The sequence below is a fragment of the Balaenoptera ricei genome, chromosome 20, assembly GCF_028023285.1.
Source record: "Balaenoptera ricei isolate mBalRic1 chromosome 20, mBalRic1.hap2, whole genome shotgun sequence".
Taxonomy (NCBI): Eukaryota; Metazoa; Chordata; class Mammalia; order Artiodactyla; family Balaenopteridae; genus Balaenoptera; species Balaenoptera ricei.
The window spans coordinates 25,235,555-25,249,641 of record NC_082658.1 but is presented as its reverse complement, the minus strand read 5'-3'; the positions used below and the strand labels follow the sequence as shown (position 1 = coordinate 25,249,641).

The window sequence follows — 14,087 nt, the reverse complement described above, 5'->3', positions numbered from 1 at the left end:
TTACTAAAAGGATTGAGATGGGTGACTGGCACGGCCCATTTCTCAATTGTAGGTCCGCTTTCCTTCCCCACCATTCAAAGTGCATAAACCTGCCCCCCCCCCCTTCAAAGGCCAAGGCCTTTCTTCATCGAAGCAAAGCAGAATAAGCAATACAAGCCCACAACAGGCAGGGCACCCGAAGCCATCTCATGTACGTAGAAGTCTAACCAGAGTGCACCAAGGGCTTGGCACACGTGTATTTTGTCAACCCCTCATTTAGGGGGTGGGCCTCCAACTTTCCAGTTGGCCCCAAAAGCCATGGGGGAAGTTAACGAACCTCCACCACCCCTCACTTCCTAAGAACGCACGTAACAACAAACCTCACTTGACACCACTGATTCATTTCAGGCTGGGATGGATCTGGAACACGGCACAAAGTGTTTTCTGAAACCAAAGCATTTTCTGCCCTGCTGGAGATTCTGTCCTAGCTGGTGATACAAACGTGCACACAAAAACTGCTAGAATGCTCTGTTCTGATCCCACGGTTCCCACACACACACACAAAAACCCCGTCAGACTGAGCTGGAAGGTCTGGGTGTCATTTATTGATAGCAGTTTACACACATTTGTTTTCTTCCCGTGGTTGTTTCCTTCAAGGCACAGGCACAGAGCCCTCTAGAAAGGGCAGTCTCCGAACAAGGGAAGCCAGGAACGCAGGATGCACACGTCTTTGGCAGGCCCATGTAGCCTCGGCCGGATGCAATCCTTCAAGCTGGAAATCCGCCGGGTATTTGAGACACCAAGGTGGGAGGTGGAGAGGAAGGCCAGAGGACTCACATCTTGGTCCAGGCCTGCTCTCTCATTACCCAAGTCCATTCCAGTTTTAGGACCCTGGGGTGGGGGTAGGGCAGCAAATCAGCCCACCCACCTTCACAGGGGCAGATTCTTCAATCCGTGCTTCCGCTGGCCCCGCAGTTAAAGAGAACTGGCCTATGGTAAGAGACAGATCGCTTCCTCTCTGACCCTCCCCAGCACCTCTCTTCGGCTGGATAGGTGAAGGAAGCACTGGAAAAAACCGAGGCCTGTGTCGTTGTTGTTCAGCTGCGCACGCCGCCTTCCTCAGATCATGAATAAAAGATAGGTTGGAGGCTACCAGTTTACTCAGGCCGCCCACTGACTCCGAGCTCATCACACACATGGCCCTGCCTGTCTTCTGCCAACTGCCAGTGCCTAGGCTGGAGTGCCAGCAGGCCCCAAAGACGGGAGCCAAGCTGGTCTGTGTAGGCACTTGGCAACTCTGGGTAGGGAGGTGGATAAAAAAAGGGGATGGAAATGAGAAGAGTGAAAGAGCTTCACCTGATCGAGTAATTAGAGATCTGAAGTGATTTTACTTTTATTTCCTTCACTTTAAGCCAATCATGAAGTTTCACAGTGATTTCTGGGGCGGGAGAAGGAAGGTGGTGGTGAGCATCATGGGGGCTGTGGTCCAGATGGCCCCAGGAGGTGCGGGTCTCACTGGGGCAGCTGGAGGAGCACCGACTGCCCAGTGGGCAGGTAGGTGATGTTCCGGGAGCGCGACAGCTGGTACGCGATGTCCTCCGCTGCCTCCAGCTTGCGCAGCTCTATCAGGCCGTCGCCTGCAGTGGCGAGCGAGTTGGCGATCAGCTCCGCTGCCTTGGAGTCGCCCTCCGCAGAGATGATGGCTGCCTTCTTCTGCTGCTCAGCCTACGGGGGTGGAAGCAGAGAGACCAAGAGCACACCTTGGGGTGCTGCATGGCGGCTACAGCCTCAAAAGGACCACGTTAGGCACCCTCACCGGGTCCCGAAGGAACTCTGGGACTTTACCTCCCCCTCCAGCCAGGGCCAACAAGCACTGTCCACCCAATCCTCCTCTCTCCCGTCATGCCACTGTAGGGACACATTTCTGCTGGCTATATAAACAGCTGTCTTATTTAAAAGTCCTCAATAATATTAATAGCAACCCAGTCCAGCCACATACTCCGAGGCAGGAGGACCCCAGGCCAAGGAAAGCAGGAGAGAAAGAAAGATGGAATTAATCCTCATCTTTCCCTCCAGCCCCAAGTCAAAGTGACTTTCATCAAAACCAGTGCAGTGGGCTTCCCTGATGGCACAGTGGTTGAGAGTCTGCCTGCCAATGCAGGGGACACGGGTTCGAGCCCTGGTCTGGGAAGATCCCACATGCCGTGGAGCAACTAGGTCCGTGAGCCACAATTACTGAGCCTGCGCGTCTGGAGCCTGTGCTCCGCAACAGGAGAGGCCGCGATAGTGAGAGGCCCGCGCACCGCGATGAAGAGTGGCCCCCACTCGCCGCAACTAGAGAAAGCCCTCGCGCAGACACGAAGACCCAACACAGACATAAATTAATTAATTAATTAATTAAATTAAAAAAAAAAAAAACAAACCAGTGCAGCTAGGTAGGAGCCGCAGGCACGGGACGCTCTCTGAAGTTGCTCTTGGGCTAAACTGGTTCCCGACCAGGAACTGAGGCACCCAGAACGAGACCTCCTGGCTTTCCCTACCCTCATCAAAAAGATGACGTCTATCTGCAATGCGTGACCCTCAGAAGTACGGGAGGAGAACGCAGTGCGGAGCCTCTCTGAGATTAACACACAGCTGTTCAACCGAGGTTCTGGGACTGTCCACTCAACGAATGTTTTATTGGTACCTAGTATCTATCCCAGGCATGGTTTTGGACATGTTCTAGGTGCTGGAGAGAGGCAGAAAAAAGTGGAAAAACAAAAATAAGTCTCCATCCACATGGAGTTTATATTCTCTAAAGTGAAATGTCTACCCATATACCTCTCTTTTGCCTGATTCTAAGGACTAAGGTGTCTTGGATTAGGAATAAAAATCCAAGAGAATTAGTGGTGGGGAGAAGGGAATACATGAAATAAATACACCTTTGCAAAGACCCAAAGACCAGGCCCTATGCAACTATACTGCGTCCCAGCACACTCTGACACATCTGGATGGATTTAGTCCTTGAAAAAAATCCAGTGATGATAGTGCACCTGGTGCCACGTTTGATCCCTTTTGCTGTCAGCCTTCACTGTGTAACCACGGTTAAAAATGACTTCTCAGTGAAGCTGAAAATATTCCAGAAGAAACTTTTATTTGTGGGAGATTGTTTATGATCTTAGGGACGTGGGAAAAAAATTACCCTTCAGTGATTTAAGAACATAACTTCACATATCCCTAACTAGACCCTGAAGACTCTGGAACCAATTGCAGGAGTACAGTCCCTTCAATCCCCTTCCAATGATCCCGGAAGAGATGACAGATGATGAATTTCCAGGCCACCCGGCAAACAGGGAGGCTGAGCACAGGGGAAAGGGGAGAGAGGCTCCTGCCATCTGGTTGAGTGCTCACCTTTTCCACCACAAATCTGGCCCTCTCTGCTTCCTGCTGAGCCACCTGTTTGGCTTCCACCGCTTCTGTGAACTCCTTCCCGAAGGTCAGATGCGTCTAAGGGGAGAGAGTGAGCACGAGATGAGGCAGAGTAATGGCTTAGACAGCGCTGCTGCAGGACCCCCACGGCCACTGGAGGAAGAGGCCACGAATGGCTCTAGCAGCTGGAGACAATGTGAGGCCAGAACGCCCTTCCACCTCCACATCCGTGCCCAAACTGAGTTCACACCCCAGAATCCTCGGCTTCCCAAAGTGCTCCTGTACCTCATTCTGGCACCCTCAGGTAGAAAACCGCCCATGGGCACCAGAAGGTATCTACTCGATTGACCACCTCCCTAGGGGAGGAGACCTGTGGGTTCCAGGACCCCCACCACTGACTAGTGCTCTTCCAAGGTCCTTTGATGGCCTGCTTGAAGCCCCCAGAGAAGCCAGATGGAAAACTGAGCCCCTGAGAGTGAGGGATGCAGCTGGTTCTCAGGGATTCAAGAGTGTGATGCTCTCTGCTTTATGACTTAACCAGTCCACTGCTTTCTCACAGCATCTCCACCACAAAACAGGAAGAGGACGAGAGAGACGATTTCCAAATCATGATTTTGCAAATCATGGTATTCCCTATGTGTGAGTGCTTCTGATAAAGGGTTTAAAAGAAAGAGAAGGCAGGTAAAGATATTGTTTCGGGTGAAGATTTAAAATTCTGATTATGCATAGGTCTTCCCTGACAACATGAGTGACCGAGACTTCACTGAAGTGACTATCCGTAATGACAGTGCAAACAATGGGAACAGATCTCAGCACTACTAATGCCTAGTCTAGTTTATTTATCTATCTATACTTTTTATTAAAAGGGAAGAATAAAGGGGATAATAGCATTGGTTTTGCTATCAAATTCTACTTGTTTCATTTCCTCCACTACCCTCCCAACCTCTGCTTTAAAAAAAGAAAATAAGCAGCTCAAAACTTCTCCTGAAGAGTAAATCCCAGTCCAATGTCTTCCAGAATTTTTAACACTCCTAACTCTTAAACTGCAGCTGTTCTACCTCGCCTGCTCCATTTCTGGACTCTTGTTCAAAGTTTGGGAAAGAAAATACAATCCTGAGCAATGAAAATGAAATGCGTAATTAAGGAATAAAATTTCTTTCTAAAAGGGGCAGCTGAGGGCAGCAAATTCCCCTGAAACCTAATTTTCTTCTCACACCTCTTAGATATGGTTTCTTGTGGTCAACCTGCATTTCCCCAGAATGGAGTATGTGGTTAAAGTCTAGCAAAATGCCAAGCTTCTCCTTAGGTTTTTACTTAGTGTGTTCTCACGGCCACAGTGTTTAGTTTAACACTAAGTGGGAGAGCCTGAGGAACCACTCTGGTCCAAGGAGCCAAATGGCTGCAGCCTGGCGTCTTGCCAGTAGAGGGAGCCCACGAGCCCTTCCACGGCTGGAAGGCAGTTGCTGCAAGTGGAGCAGTGCCCTGGGGTGAGCGCAGGGTATGTAGAGTGTTACTGTTTAAGCAGCTGCACAGATGCTGAGGGGGAAGCTGTGCCTTTCCCCAGCGACGCACAGGAGAACGGAACGGGAAACACTCTACCTCACTACCCGAACAAATCACTCCAAATGACTTTTCCCGGAGAATCAGAAACACGACCCCTTCCCCTCACCCTCCTCGATCTGAAATGCTATCCAGCCTGTATTGCTTTCTGTCTGCATTGCGGCATTCAGTATCATATAAATACACAGACCACACAGTCTCAAGTGGATAGCTTATGCCTCAGAGATGCCCCCTGCCTCCCATACCAGGCTTTGGGAAACAGAACCATTCACTGACACTCTATCACCTTTCATGGGGAGGCCCCAGAGCTCACTTCACTGCGCTTTAGACCCTAGGTGTTAGGAAATTCCCCGGGGTCAGGCTGGGAGGTCTGTGCTAGGGAGGAAGACTATCCAAGCTGTTCTCTAGTCTCTACCGGGCAATTTCTGCCTGTGTCAAACAGGGTTAACACGACATCACTTCCTGGGGAGCTCGGGGGAACATTCAGTTTGGGGAAGGTAAAAAATCTAGTGGTTAGGGCCAAAAATTAAAAGAAGAATGTCTGTGGCACAGGGGAGGTAAAAGAACCTTCTTCTGAAAACAAACCCAAGGAGACTGCCACATGCCACCAAGAAGGTTCCATGTTTTCAAGCCTTCACTGAGGAAAGTGGAAGGTAGGACCTCACAGTGTCTACCCAGATACCCTCCCCTGCAGGCACCCCAAGACCCTTACCAAGGATACGTCGTCCAGGATGAGCCCAAAGGTTGCTGCTCGCTCCGTGAGGTCATCGCTCACCTGTCTGGAGACCAGCTCTCTCTGGGTGATCAGTTCTCCAGCATCAAAGCGAGCCTGGTTCCAAGGGAGGGCAGAGGAGCCGGTCAGGATAATGAGGAAGCAGAGTCCCAACCAGTCACCGCCAAGCTCTTCCTGCCACCTAGCGACCCCTCGGGGGCTGGGCTCGAGGCTCGAGGCTGAGGCCCTGTTCACTCACCACCACGGACTTGAGGATCTCTGTGGTGATGGACGGCAGCACGCGCTCGTCGTAGTCCTCTCCGATGCTGGTGAAGATGCGGGGAAGCTGGCTAGCAACCGGCCGGAAGAGGATGCGCAAGGTGATGTTGACATTCTGTAAATCTTAGGGTAGGGGAGAAGTGCTGGAGTTAAAAATGAAAACCAAGGTGGCCTTCTATGACCTCTCCTACCCCAAATCTGCTAAAATTTATAAGTAAAGTTGCTGCTTATCAGATCCCAGAGGGTGAGGAGCACCTGTGCGTGGTCTCCTTGGTACAGAACCCAGCACAGCATCAGCGTTAAAAACTTCTCAAAGGATTCTGGGGATGACAGCTTTTCAGTGTGTCCTGAATGCCCTCTGATATAAGCAAATTCAGATTGTATGTCTAATAGGTGCCATGGAAATGCCTGGAACACTGAATATTTTAAGAAAACAGATAGGCCAATGCCAAGAATTCTAGCGCAAGGCCTCTGCAAGGCCCAGTGAATGTGGCCCAAGGTAGGAGAGTGCCTCAGAGAGGTGACCGTGGGTCCAGCAGACTAGCAGTCTAAGTCCTGGCTGCAGCCTCAACTCTGCTGTTTACTAATTACGCGGGCTCACTAAGCCTTAGCCTATCTCAGCTTATTTCCTCACATATAAGAATAGGGATGGGGACTCCCCTGGTGGCACAGTGGTTGGGGGTCCACCAGCCAGTGCAGGGGGCATGGGTTCCGTCCCTGGTCCGGGAGGATCCCACATGCCGTGGAGCGGCTGGGCCCATGTGCCACGGCTGCTGGGCCTGTGCTCTGGAGCTCACGGGCCACAGCTGCTGGGCCTGCGTGCCACGACTGCTGAAGCCCGTGCGCCTACCCCGTGCTCCGCGACGGGAGGGGCCGCCGCGGGGAGGGGCCCGTGTGCCGCGATGGGGGGTGGTCCCTGCTCGCCGCAGCTGGAGAGAGCCCGCACACAGCGGCGGGGACCCAACACAGCCAAAAGTAAATAAAAAATAAATTTATTAAAAAAAAAAAGAACGGGGATGATTTCATCTGCCTCCCAGGCATGTTGGGAGAAACCGAAGGAGGAAACAGATATAAAAGCACTCTGTCAAATGCGCAACAGATGTAAGGGGTTATCAGACTCATCTAGAGGCCGCTTCTCATTACTTGGCCGTCAAAGGACCCAGGGAGGGAAGTACAACTTCCCCTGACAATGCAGTCCTGCTTGGAGCTAAGGCACTGTCACAGCCTGCGTGCAGTCATCAACAATATGGACCAAACGCCCATGAGATGAGTTCTGAACCAGGCACCAGAGTGGGAAATGGTTATACGTCCGTCCCTGATCTCTGCACGTTCCTATCAAGTTTTGAAGATAGGTGTATAATGTATCCTTAGAACAACTGCAAAACAGTAGAGAAAGAAATCCCAAAAAGGTGGAAAGTTCAGAACTAGGCCTTTAAGTTAAAATATGATGTTTCTTGATTAACGCCACCCCACCGCTGATTTCCTCTGATGTAGTAGGCAGGCCAGACCCTTTACAGGAGGCTCCTCCTCTCCCTCGCCAGGAGCGACAGGACAGATTAGTCAACACCAATGTACCCTTTCCCCTCCTCTGCCCGACGCACTTCTCATTCTAAAGTGCCAGTGCAGACGCACATCCCTCACAGGAGCTCTCTTCTCTGCTTCCCCTCCACGCTGTAGTCACCACGCCCCACTCTAATGTCTGTCCACATGGCTATCTCCTTAGCTAGATCGAGCTCCTAAAGGCTCCCGCTTTAGTCAGCTTTGAGCTACCCCACCCTCTGACCCAGCACAAAGCCTGGCACTATCACAGAAAGCAAACATCTGCTGGGACAGCAACATCCACCAACCCGCTCCTCCTGCTGCACAGAGACGTCACGGCCAAGGCAGCCTCTGCCACTCCATTTACTGCCTGTGCACCTCTATGTGTACGGTGAGGGGAGAACCATGAGAGCAATTCATTTTAGGATCCAACTGGGAAGCCAGTGGCGTGTCAGACCAGATTGCTCTCAGGGATGTGGGCCTTGGCCTGTGAGATAACAATGTGAGGGCCGCACTGCTGGAAACAGAGGCCTTGGAAAGCAAGGCAAAGGGTAAGTCAGCTGTGAAGGCAAACAGAACGGCTGGAGATCGGTTTACAGTCACCCTGGGGAACAAGAACTGATGGGAAGGGTCAACCGAGGGAGCAAAGGCACATTTAGATTTCTTTAAAATTGGATTGTTATGTAACTCTTGAAATATATCTTTGTTCATTTCTCTAAATTTGTACAACCGTGTGTGTATTTTAAGTATATAGGCATACCTCATTTTCCTGAGCTTCACAGACACTGCATTTTTTACAAATTGAAGGTTTGGGGCAACCCTGTGTCAAACAAGTCTATCGGCACCGTTTTTCTAACAGCACCTGCTCACTTCATGTCTCTGTCACATTTTGGTAATTCTTGCAATATTTCAAACTTTCCCAATATTATTATGTTTGTTATGGTGATCTGATGATGGCTAGCATTTTTTAGCCATAAAGTATTTTTTAATTAAGGTATTGTATATATATTGTTTCTTTAGAGATAAAGCTATTGCACCCATAACGGGCTACAGTATGGGGTAAACTTCTATATGCACTGGGAAACCAAAATATTCGTGTGACTCGCTTTATCACAATATGTGCTTTGTTGTGGTGGTCTGGAACTGGACTCACAACATCTCTGAGGTATGCCTGTATATTTCTTTCTCTGTAGCCACATAAAACTCTTCACGGAAAATATCCCAGGAATTCGTATTACGAGAAGTTCAACCCGTTCGGGATCCCACAGCAGCCCTTCCACTCTCTACTTTACCTGACCCACAGACAAGACTCACCTTTGCTACCAGTGATTACTGGCACGTTACGCGGTCGAGAGCGGCAGTCAAAGATAATTGGTTTCTGTACCCAAGGGATGAGGAAGTGAGTCCCTTCCCCTACGACAATGTCCTGCACTCCACGGAACCGGTCAAAGATGACAGCTCTGTGCCCAGCATCCACTAGGAATGAAGGATAATGATGGGTCAGAAAAATCCCCTCACCCTTTAACCAAAAGGATCATGGTTTTGAAAGATCCCTGGTGTTTTCCATTCATTTATTAAGTCTCCCCTCTCCTGCTCTTTCTTCCTACACTTCTGGTCTCTAGAGGCCTCTAAACAGCTACAAAACTAAGCAGTCATTTCCCATCCCACATGTCCTCCCAAGGACTTCGGTAATAGGCTCTATTCCTCAGCAGCCTTTCTCCTTGAAACAACTGGCTGCTGATTTTCTGATTAACCACCTCCCAAAACTTCTAAAACTCACCAAGGTCTTCACTATTAGCACAGTCCATCCTGGTTCCAATTTAACCCAGTGTTTCCGGAAGCAGCATCCTCCCTATGGCAATCCTAAAATTTGGAAGGCCCCACTTTTTCTTTCCGATAGCTTGGTTTCTCTAAGGTTTGAAGGGGTTATAGAGCTGTCTTGCTGATTCAGAAAGAAATTAGTAATGGTGACTACTGTTTAGCTATGCAGGGGTGGCCAAAAAGATCAGCGTATAAAGCTGTGCCATAGAAGGAGAGCAGGCTTTTCTTTCTTTCTTTTTTAAATAAATTTATTTTACTTTTATTCATTTTATTTTTGGTTGCGTTGTGTCTTCACTGTGTGCGGGCTTTCTCTAGTTGCGGTGAGCGGGGGCTACTCTTCGTTGTGGTGCATGGGCTTCTCACTGCAGTGGCTTCTCTTGCTGTGGAGCACAGGCTCTAGGCGCGTGGGCTTCAGTAGTTGTGGCACATGGGCTCAGTAATTGTGGCTCACGGGCTCTAGAGCGCAGGCTCAGTAGTTGTGGCACATGGGCTTAGTTGCTCCGCGGCATGTGGGATCTTCCTGGGCCAGGGATCGAACCCGTGTCTCCTGCATTGGCAGGCGGATTCTTAACCACTGTGCCACCAGGGAAGCCCAAGAGCAGGCTTTTCTGACCAGCCGCTTTCTGTCTCTGCTTTTTTGGACATTACAGTCGGCCCAAACACCTTCACTCTGAAAGTAATCCTCCTCTTGTCAGGGTCACACATGAGGTGGGTCAATCTACTGCTACTTTCCAACAGTGAAAGTTGGAGAATATCAGAGGTGGAGAGGGTCTCAGATATAAACCACCTCAGTCCTGTGGCTTGACCAATGAGAAAGCTGAGGCCTGGGGAGGGGAAAGTGACTTGCCTAAGGTCACACAGAAAAGTGGAAAAGCCAGCTTAAACACCCAGCACACTGTTAAAAGCTGGGCAGTGCATCTCAAAGATATTTTCTCTGGAAAGACTCAACCACAGCAGAGCAAAAGCTCCTGCTCAGGACAAGGTCACCAAAGGGCTTAAGCCCTTGCTGAGTTATTCCACACACAGGCAGAAGAGAACAAACGAGCTCTCCATTTCAGCTGGCCAGCGAAATCCTGGCACTCTGCTGCAGCATCACTTTAAATTCACAAGAGCAGGTGGAAACGTCCAACTGGGCTGGGAGGCTCTTGGTGAATAAAGGCTCTGAGAGAACCTACGGCTACAAGGACAGAGGCCCTGAGAACAATGAAACCATATGGTGCAGGATGGCAGCAGGTGAGCCCTCTTGGTCACAAACACATTCACGGACAGCGGCTGCCAACAGGAGTGTCACACAGGCTATGAAGACCAATAGACATCCTCTGGCAAAGGGCAGTGACCCACCACCCCTCAGTGCCTCACCATTATACAAGGCAGAGTTCACCACGCCTCCTGCAACAGCTAAGGCCAGGCCAAACTTGCCAATGGACTCAAACACTTTGGCAGCCATGTCTCCTTCTGCTGGGCCTGCTCACACCTAAGGGGGTAAAAACAAAACAAACAAAACAATTCAATCCCCAAATCCTCAGAGTAAAGCCCTCTCTGAGGCATCACATGTACCTGTCAAGTTGGCTATTTCTTTCCCCACTCTTGAGAGCTCTAAATTATCGACTGAAGGACATTTCATAAATAACACTCTGCAGCTTGTGTAAGTGTGTACTCAATTCCTCTGCGCTTCTTTCTTCTTTCTCTACTACTTAAGAAAAGGGGTCTGGGGTACTTGGTTCAAAATGGGAAGGAGGCATGGGCTTGATACCCACAGAGAACTTAGCACCACACCAAACACCCTCCCATTTCCTGGACAGTCAGGCCCCAGGAGAGAGGCTGCGTGGCTGGTTCTGTGCAATTCTGGTTCAGAAAAGAATGTGATTCCAACAACAAAATAACAATAATAGCTGACCTTTATACTAGGCAGTCTCCTAAGCCATTTCCATATTTAATCCTCACACCAACCCGTATGAAGTAGATAACTACAGATGAGGAAACTGAGGCACACAGAGGGATTAAGTTACACCAGGAGCCTAAGATCACGCAGCTATGAGGGGGGCAACCAGGATTAGAACCTAGAGGTCTAATTCTAGAAGGCTCATCTTAACTCCTCACCACGCGGCTTCTCAACATCAGGTATTAAGAATGACCTGTTATTATAGAAGCAGGTGCTACACGACGTTCTGGGGCCAACATATCACGAGAACCAATCGGGCCAGAAAGGCCCTAAACAGCTGCACCCCGAGGGAGAGCCCTGGAACGGGTTGGGGTAGGGGGGCTGAGGCGGGGTGGGCGGGAGCACGGCTGACCTCACTAGAATCTACTCCAGCACTTAACTTTGTCTTGCTCCGCCCCATCGCCGTCGTCCACTTCAGCCTCCCTCCCTCCTCCCCAGACCTCAACGTCTCTACCTTCATCTCTCCCCGTGCACTTAAATCTTTCCTGAGACCAGGATGCCCAGTCCCGACCCCTCAGCTTTCCCATTCCTAAGAGCTTCTAGATTATTCCTCACTTTGCCCCCATACACACCTACCTCACTCTACGCAACCCCTGGCTCCTCCCGTGCTCACCCCCTTTCCCCTCCGACACGAGGCGGACCCACGCATGGACCCCGCCCGCCCAAACCTGGGGCTAATGGGAGTGCAGAGGGGAACTGCGGAGACGCCCGGACGCAGGCCGCACCCGATCCTCTCCATTCTCACCTGCTCCCACTCTGACCTCCACATGAATTCCCCAGACAAACATACTGCGCGTGCGCCGGGCAGCTCCTCCTCTTCCCCGCCTTCCTTCCAAGATCCGTGCCTTCGATTGGTGGGGATGAGCGCTATGCATTCTGGGAAGGGTGGCTCGCAGCCTTACCCTACTTCCCGGGCTCTTCGCAGATGAACTACAATTTCCAAAAAGCCATGCAGCGGCTGGCCCGCGCTGAAAAACCTTTCTCTTTGGTGGTACTAAAGGCCCAGAGGTTGCCGCAAAGCCTTTTGGGTGCTGTAGTTTCTTGAGGGATAAATGCACGTGCCTGTCCTGAACAGATCTGGACCCTGCCAGAAGGTGGGCGCTAAGGCCCTCGGAAAGAGAGGCTGGGCTTGCTGGCTGGTGGCAGAGAAGGGCAAGGGCAAGTTTAGAGCTGATGAAAGAGGGCGGGTGAGCATGCTGCAGAAAGTCGTGGTGAAGTAACTGGTGGGCTGAGAGATTGAAGGGCTGGCTTCTTTCCAAAGACCTATCTAGAAGCGACCTGAGTTGTGGGACATTGACTGCCAGACCAGAGAGAACCTTAGAGACCACCTGGACTAGAAAATGAGACCCAGAGAGAGGAAGGGAGTCATTCAGGGTCATGCACCAATTAAAAAAGGGGTTGGGCTGAGTCTGGGTCCTGTGGACCCTTTTGTTTTGTTTTGTTTTGTTTTGGTCTAAAAATGGTGGTTAATTTTCTATTGAATTTTATTCATTTATTTTTAATTAATTTTTATTGGAGTATGGTTGCTTTACAATGGTGTGTTAGCTTCCACTGCACAACAAAATGAATCAGCCATACACATACAGATATCCCCTCCCTTTTGGACTTCCTTCCCATTTAGGTTACCACAGCGCATTAGGTAGAGTTCACTGTGCTATACAGTATGTTCCCATCAGTTGTCTATTTTATACATAGTATCAATAATGTATATGTGTCAATCCCAGTCTCCGGATTCCTCCCACCCCACCCCTTTCCCCCTTGGTATCCATACATTTGTTATCTACTCTGTGTCTCTGCTTTGCAAATAAGATCATCTCTACCGTTTTTCTAGATTCCACATATACGCATTGTTATACGATATTTGCTTTTCTCTTTCTGACTTCACTCTGTATGGCACTCTCTAGGTCCATCCACGTCTCTACAATTTCATTCCTTTTTATGGCTGAGTAATATCCCATTGTATATATGTACCACATCTTCTTTATCCATTCCTCTGTTGATGGACATTTAGGTTGCTTCCATGTCCTGGCTATTGTAAATAGTGCTGCTATGAACATTGGGGTGCATGTGTTTTTTTGAATTATGGTTTTCTCTGGGTATATGCCCAGTAGTGGGATTGTTGGGTCATATGGTAGTTCTATTTTTAGTTTTTTAAGGAACCTCCATACTGTTTTTCATAGTGGCTGAATCAATTTACAGTCCCACCAACAGTGTATGAGGGTTCCCTTTTCTCCACACCCTCTCCAGCATTTATTGTTTGTAGATTTTTTGATGATGGTCATTCTGACTGGTGCAAGGTGACATTTCCTTTTTTTTTTTTTTTTTAAGTCTTATTTGGAGAAGTTGCAAGGATAGTACAGGGAACACATGTTTACTCAAATTCATCTATTGCTAACAATTTGCTCCATTTGGTTTTTTGATCTAAAACAATAAAACAGCAGGTTATTTTATCAGCAAATTGGGTTTATTTGGGAACAGCAAAGAATTGCAATTCTGGACATGTAATCTATGGCAACCCACAGGCAAGTCTGCAGAACAAAGGAGAGGACCTTTCTTTTATAGTGGAGAAGGGGGAGTTGGGAGGGGCTGTCATAAACAAAGAGTCGGAGGAAACTGGGAATTTGAAAATGTAGTGGCTTTTCATTGGCTGAGTTGTGACAGTCTCTTATTGGCCGGGCTGTTGCTGGGCAAGGAGAAATTCAGGCAAAGAGAAAATTTTCCTTCTTCCTGCTGGATAGTAAAGTAGTAACCTTCTTCCTGTTGGAGATGCAAAGCTATATCTTCCTGTTGGGTTTCTACCTGTTGGTAGGGTGTGAGAGTTCTCCCTTCTGGCCTCCTGACTCAATT

General features: G+C 49.4%; 1 protein-coding gene across 2 annotated transcripts; it reads right to left on the bottom strand.

The window, feature by feature from the left end:
* Window positions 1-562: 562 nt before the first annotated feature.
* On the bottom strand, window positions 563-12,065 carry PHB1 (prohibitin 1). Of its 2 annotated transcripts, none has more exons than XM_059907923.1 (7): window positions 11,986-12,065; window positions 10,658-10,772; window positions 8,792-8,953; window positions 5,919-6,061; window positions 5,660-5,776; window positions 3,370-3,465; window positions 563-1,704 (listed from the first exon to the last, which is right to left on the bottom strand). In XM_059907923.1, exons 2-7 carry the CDS (start codon window positions 10,743-10,745, stop codon window positions 1,492-1,494), a joined length of 819 nt encoding a protein of 272 aa, XP_059763906.1. In that variant the 5' UTR covers window positions 10,746-10,772; window positions 11,986-12,065; the 3' UTR covers window positions 563-1,491. The 2 variants fall into 2 exon arrangements, with proteins under 2 accessions (XP_059763906.1, XP_059763907.1); XM_059907924.1 differs by having other exon boundaries at window positions 11,909-11,992.
* Between the last annotated feature and the right edge of the window lie 2,022 nt (window positions 12,066-14,087).

Bases quoted from the DNA above. Each gene is read 5' to 3' on its own strand.
- PHB1 (XM_059907923.1), bottom strand. From the start codon at position 10,745: ATGGCTGCCAAAGTGTTTGAGTCCATTGGCAAGTTTGGCCTGGCCTTA. The intron at 6,062-8,791 runs GTGAGTCTTGTC...CCCTACCCTAAG, and splicing joins AGTAATCACTGGTAGCAAAG to ATTTACAGAATGTCAACATC. The intron at 3,466-5,659 runs GTAAGGGTCTTG...CTCTCCCCTTAG, and splicing joins TCCTGGACGACGTATCCTTG to ACGCATCTGACCTTCGGGAA.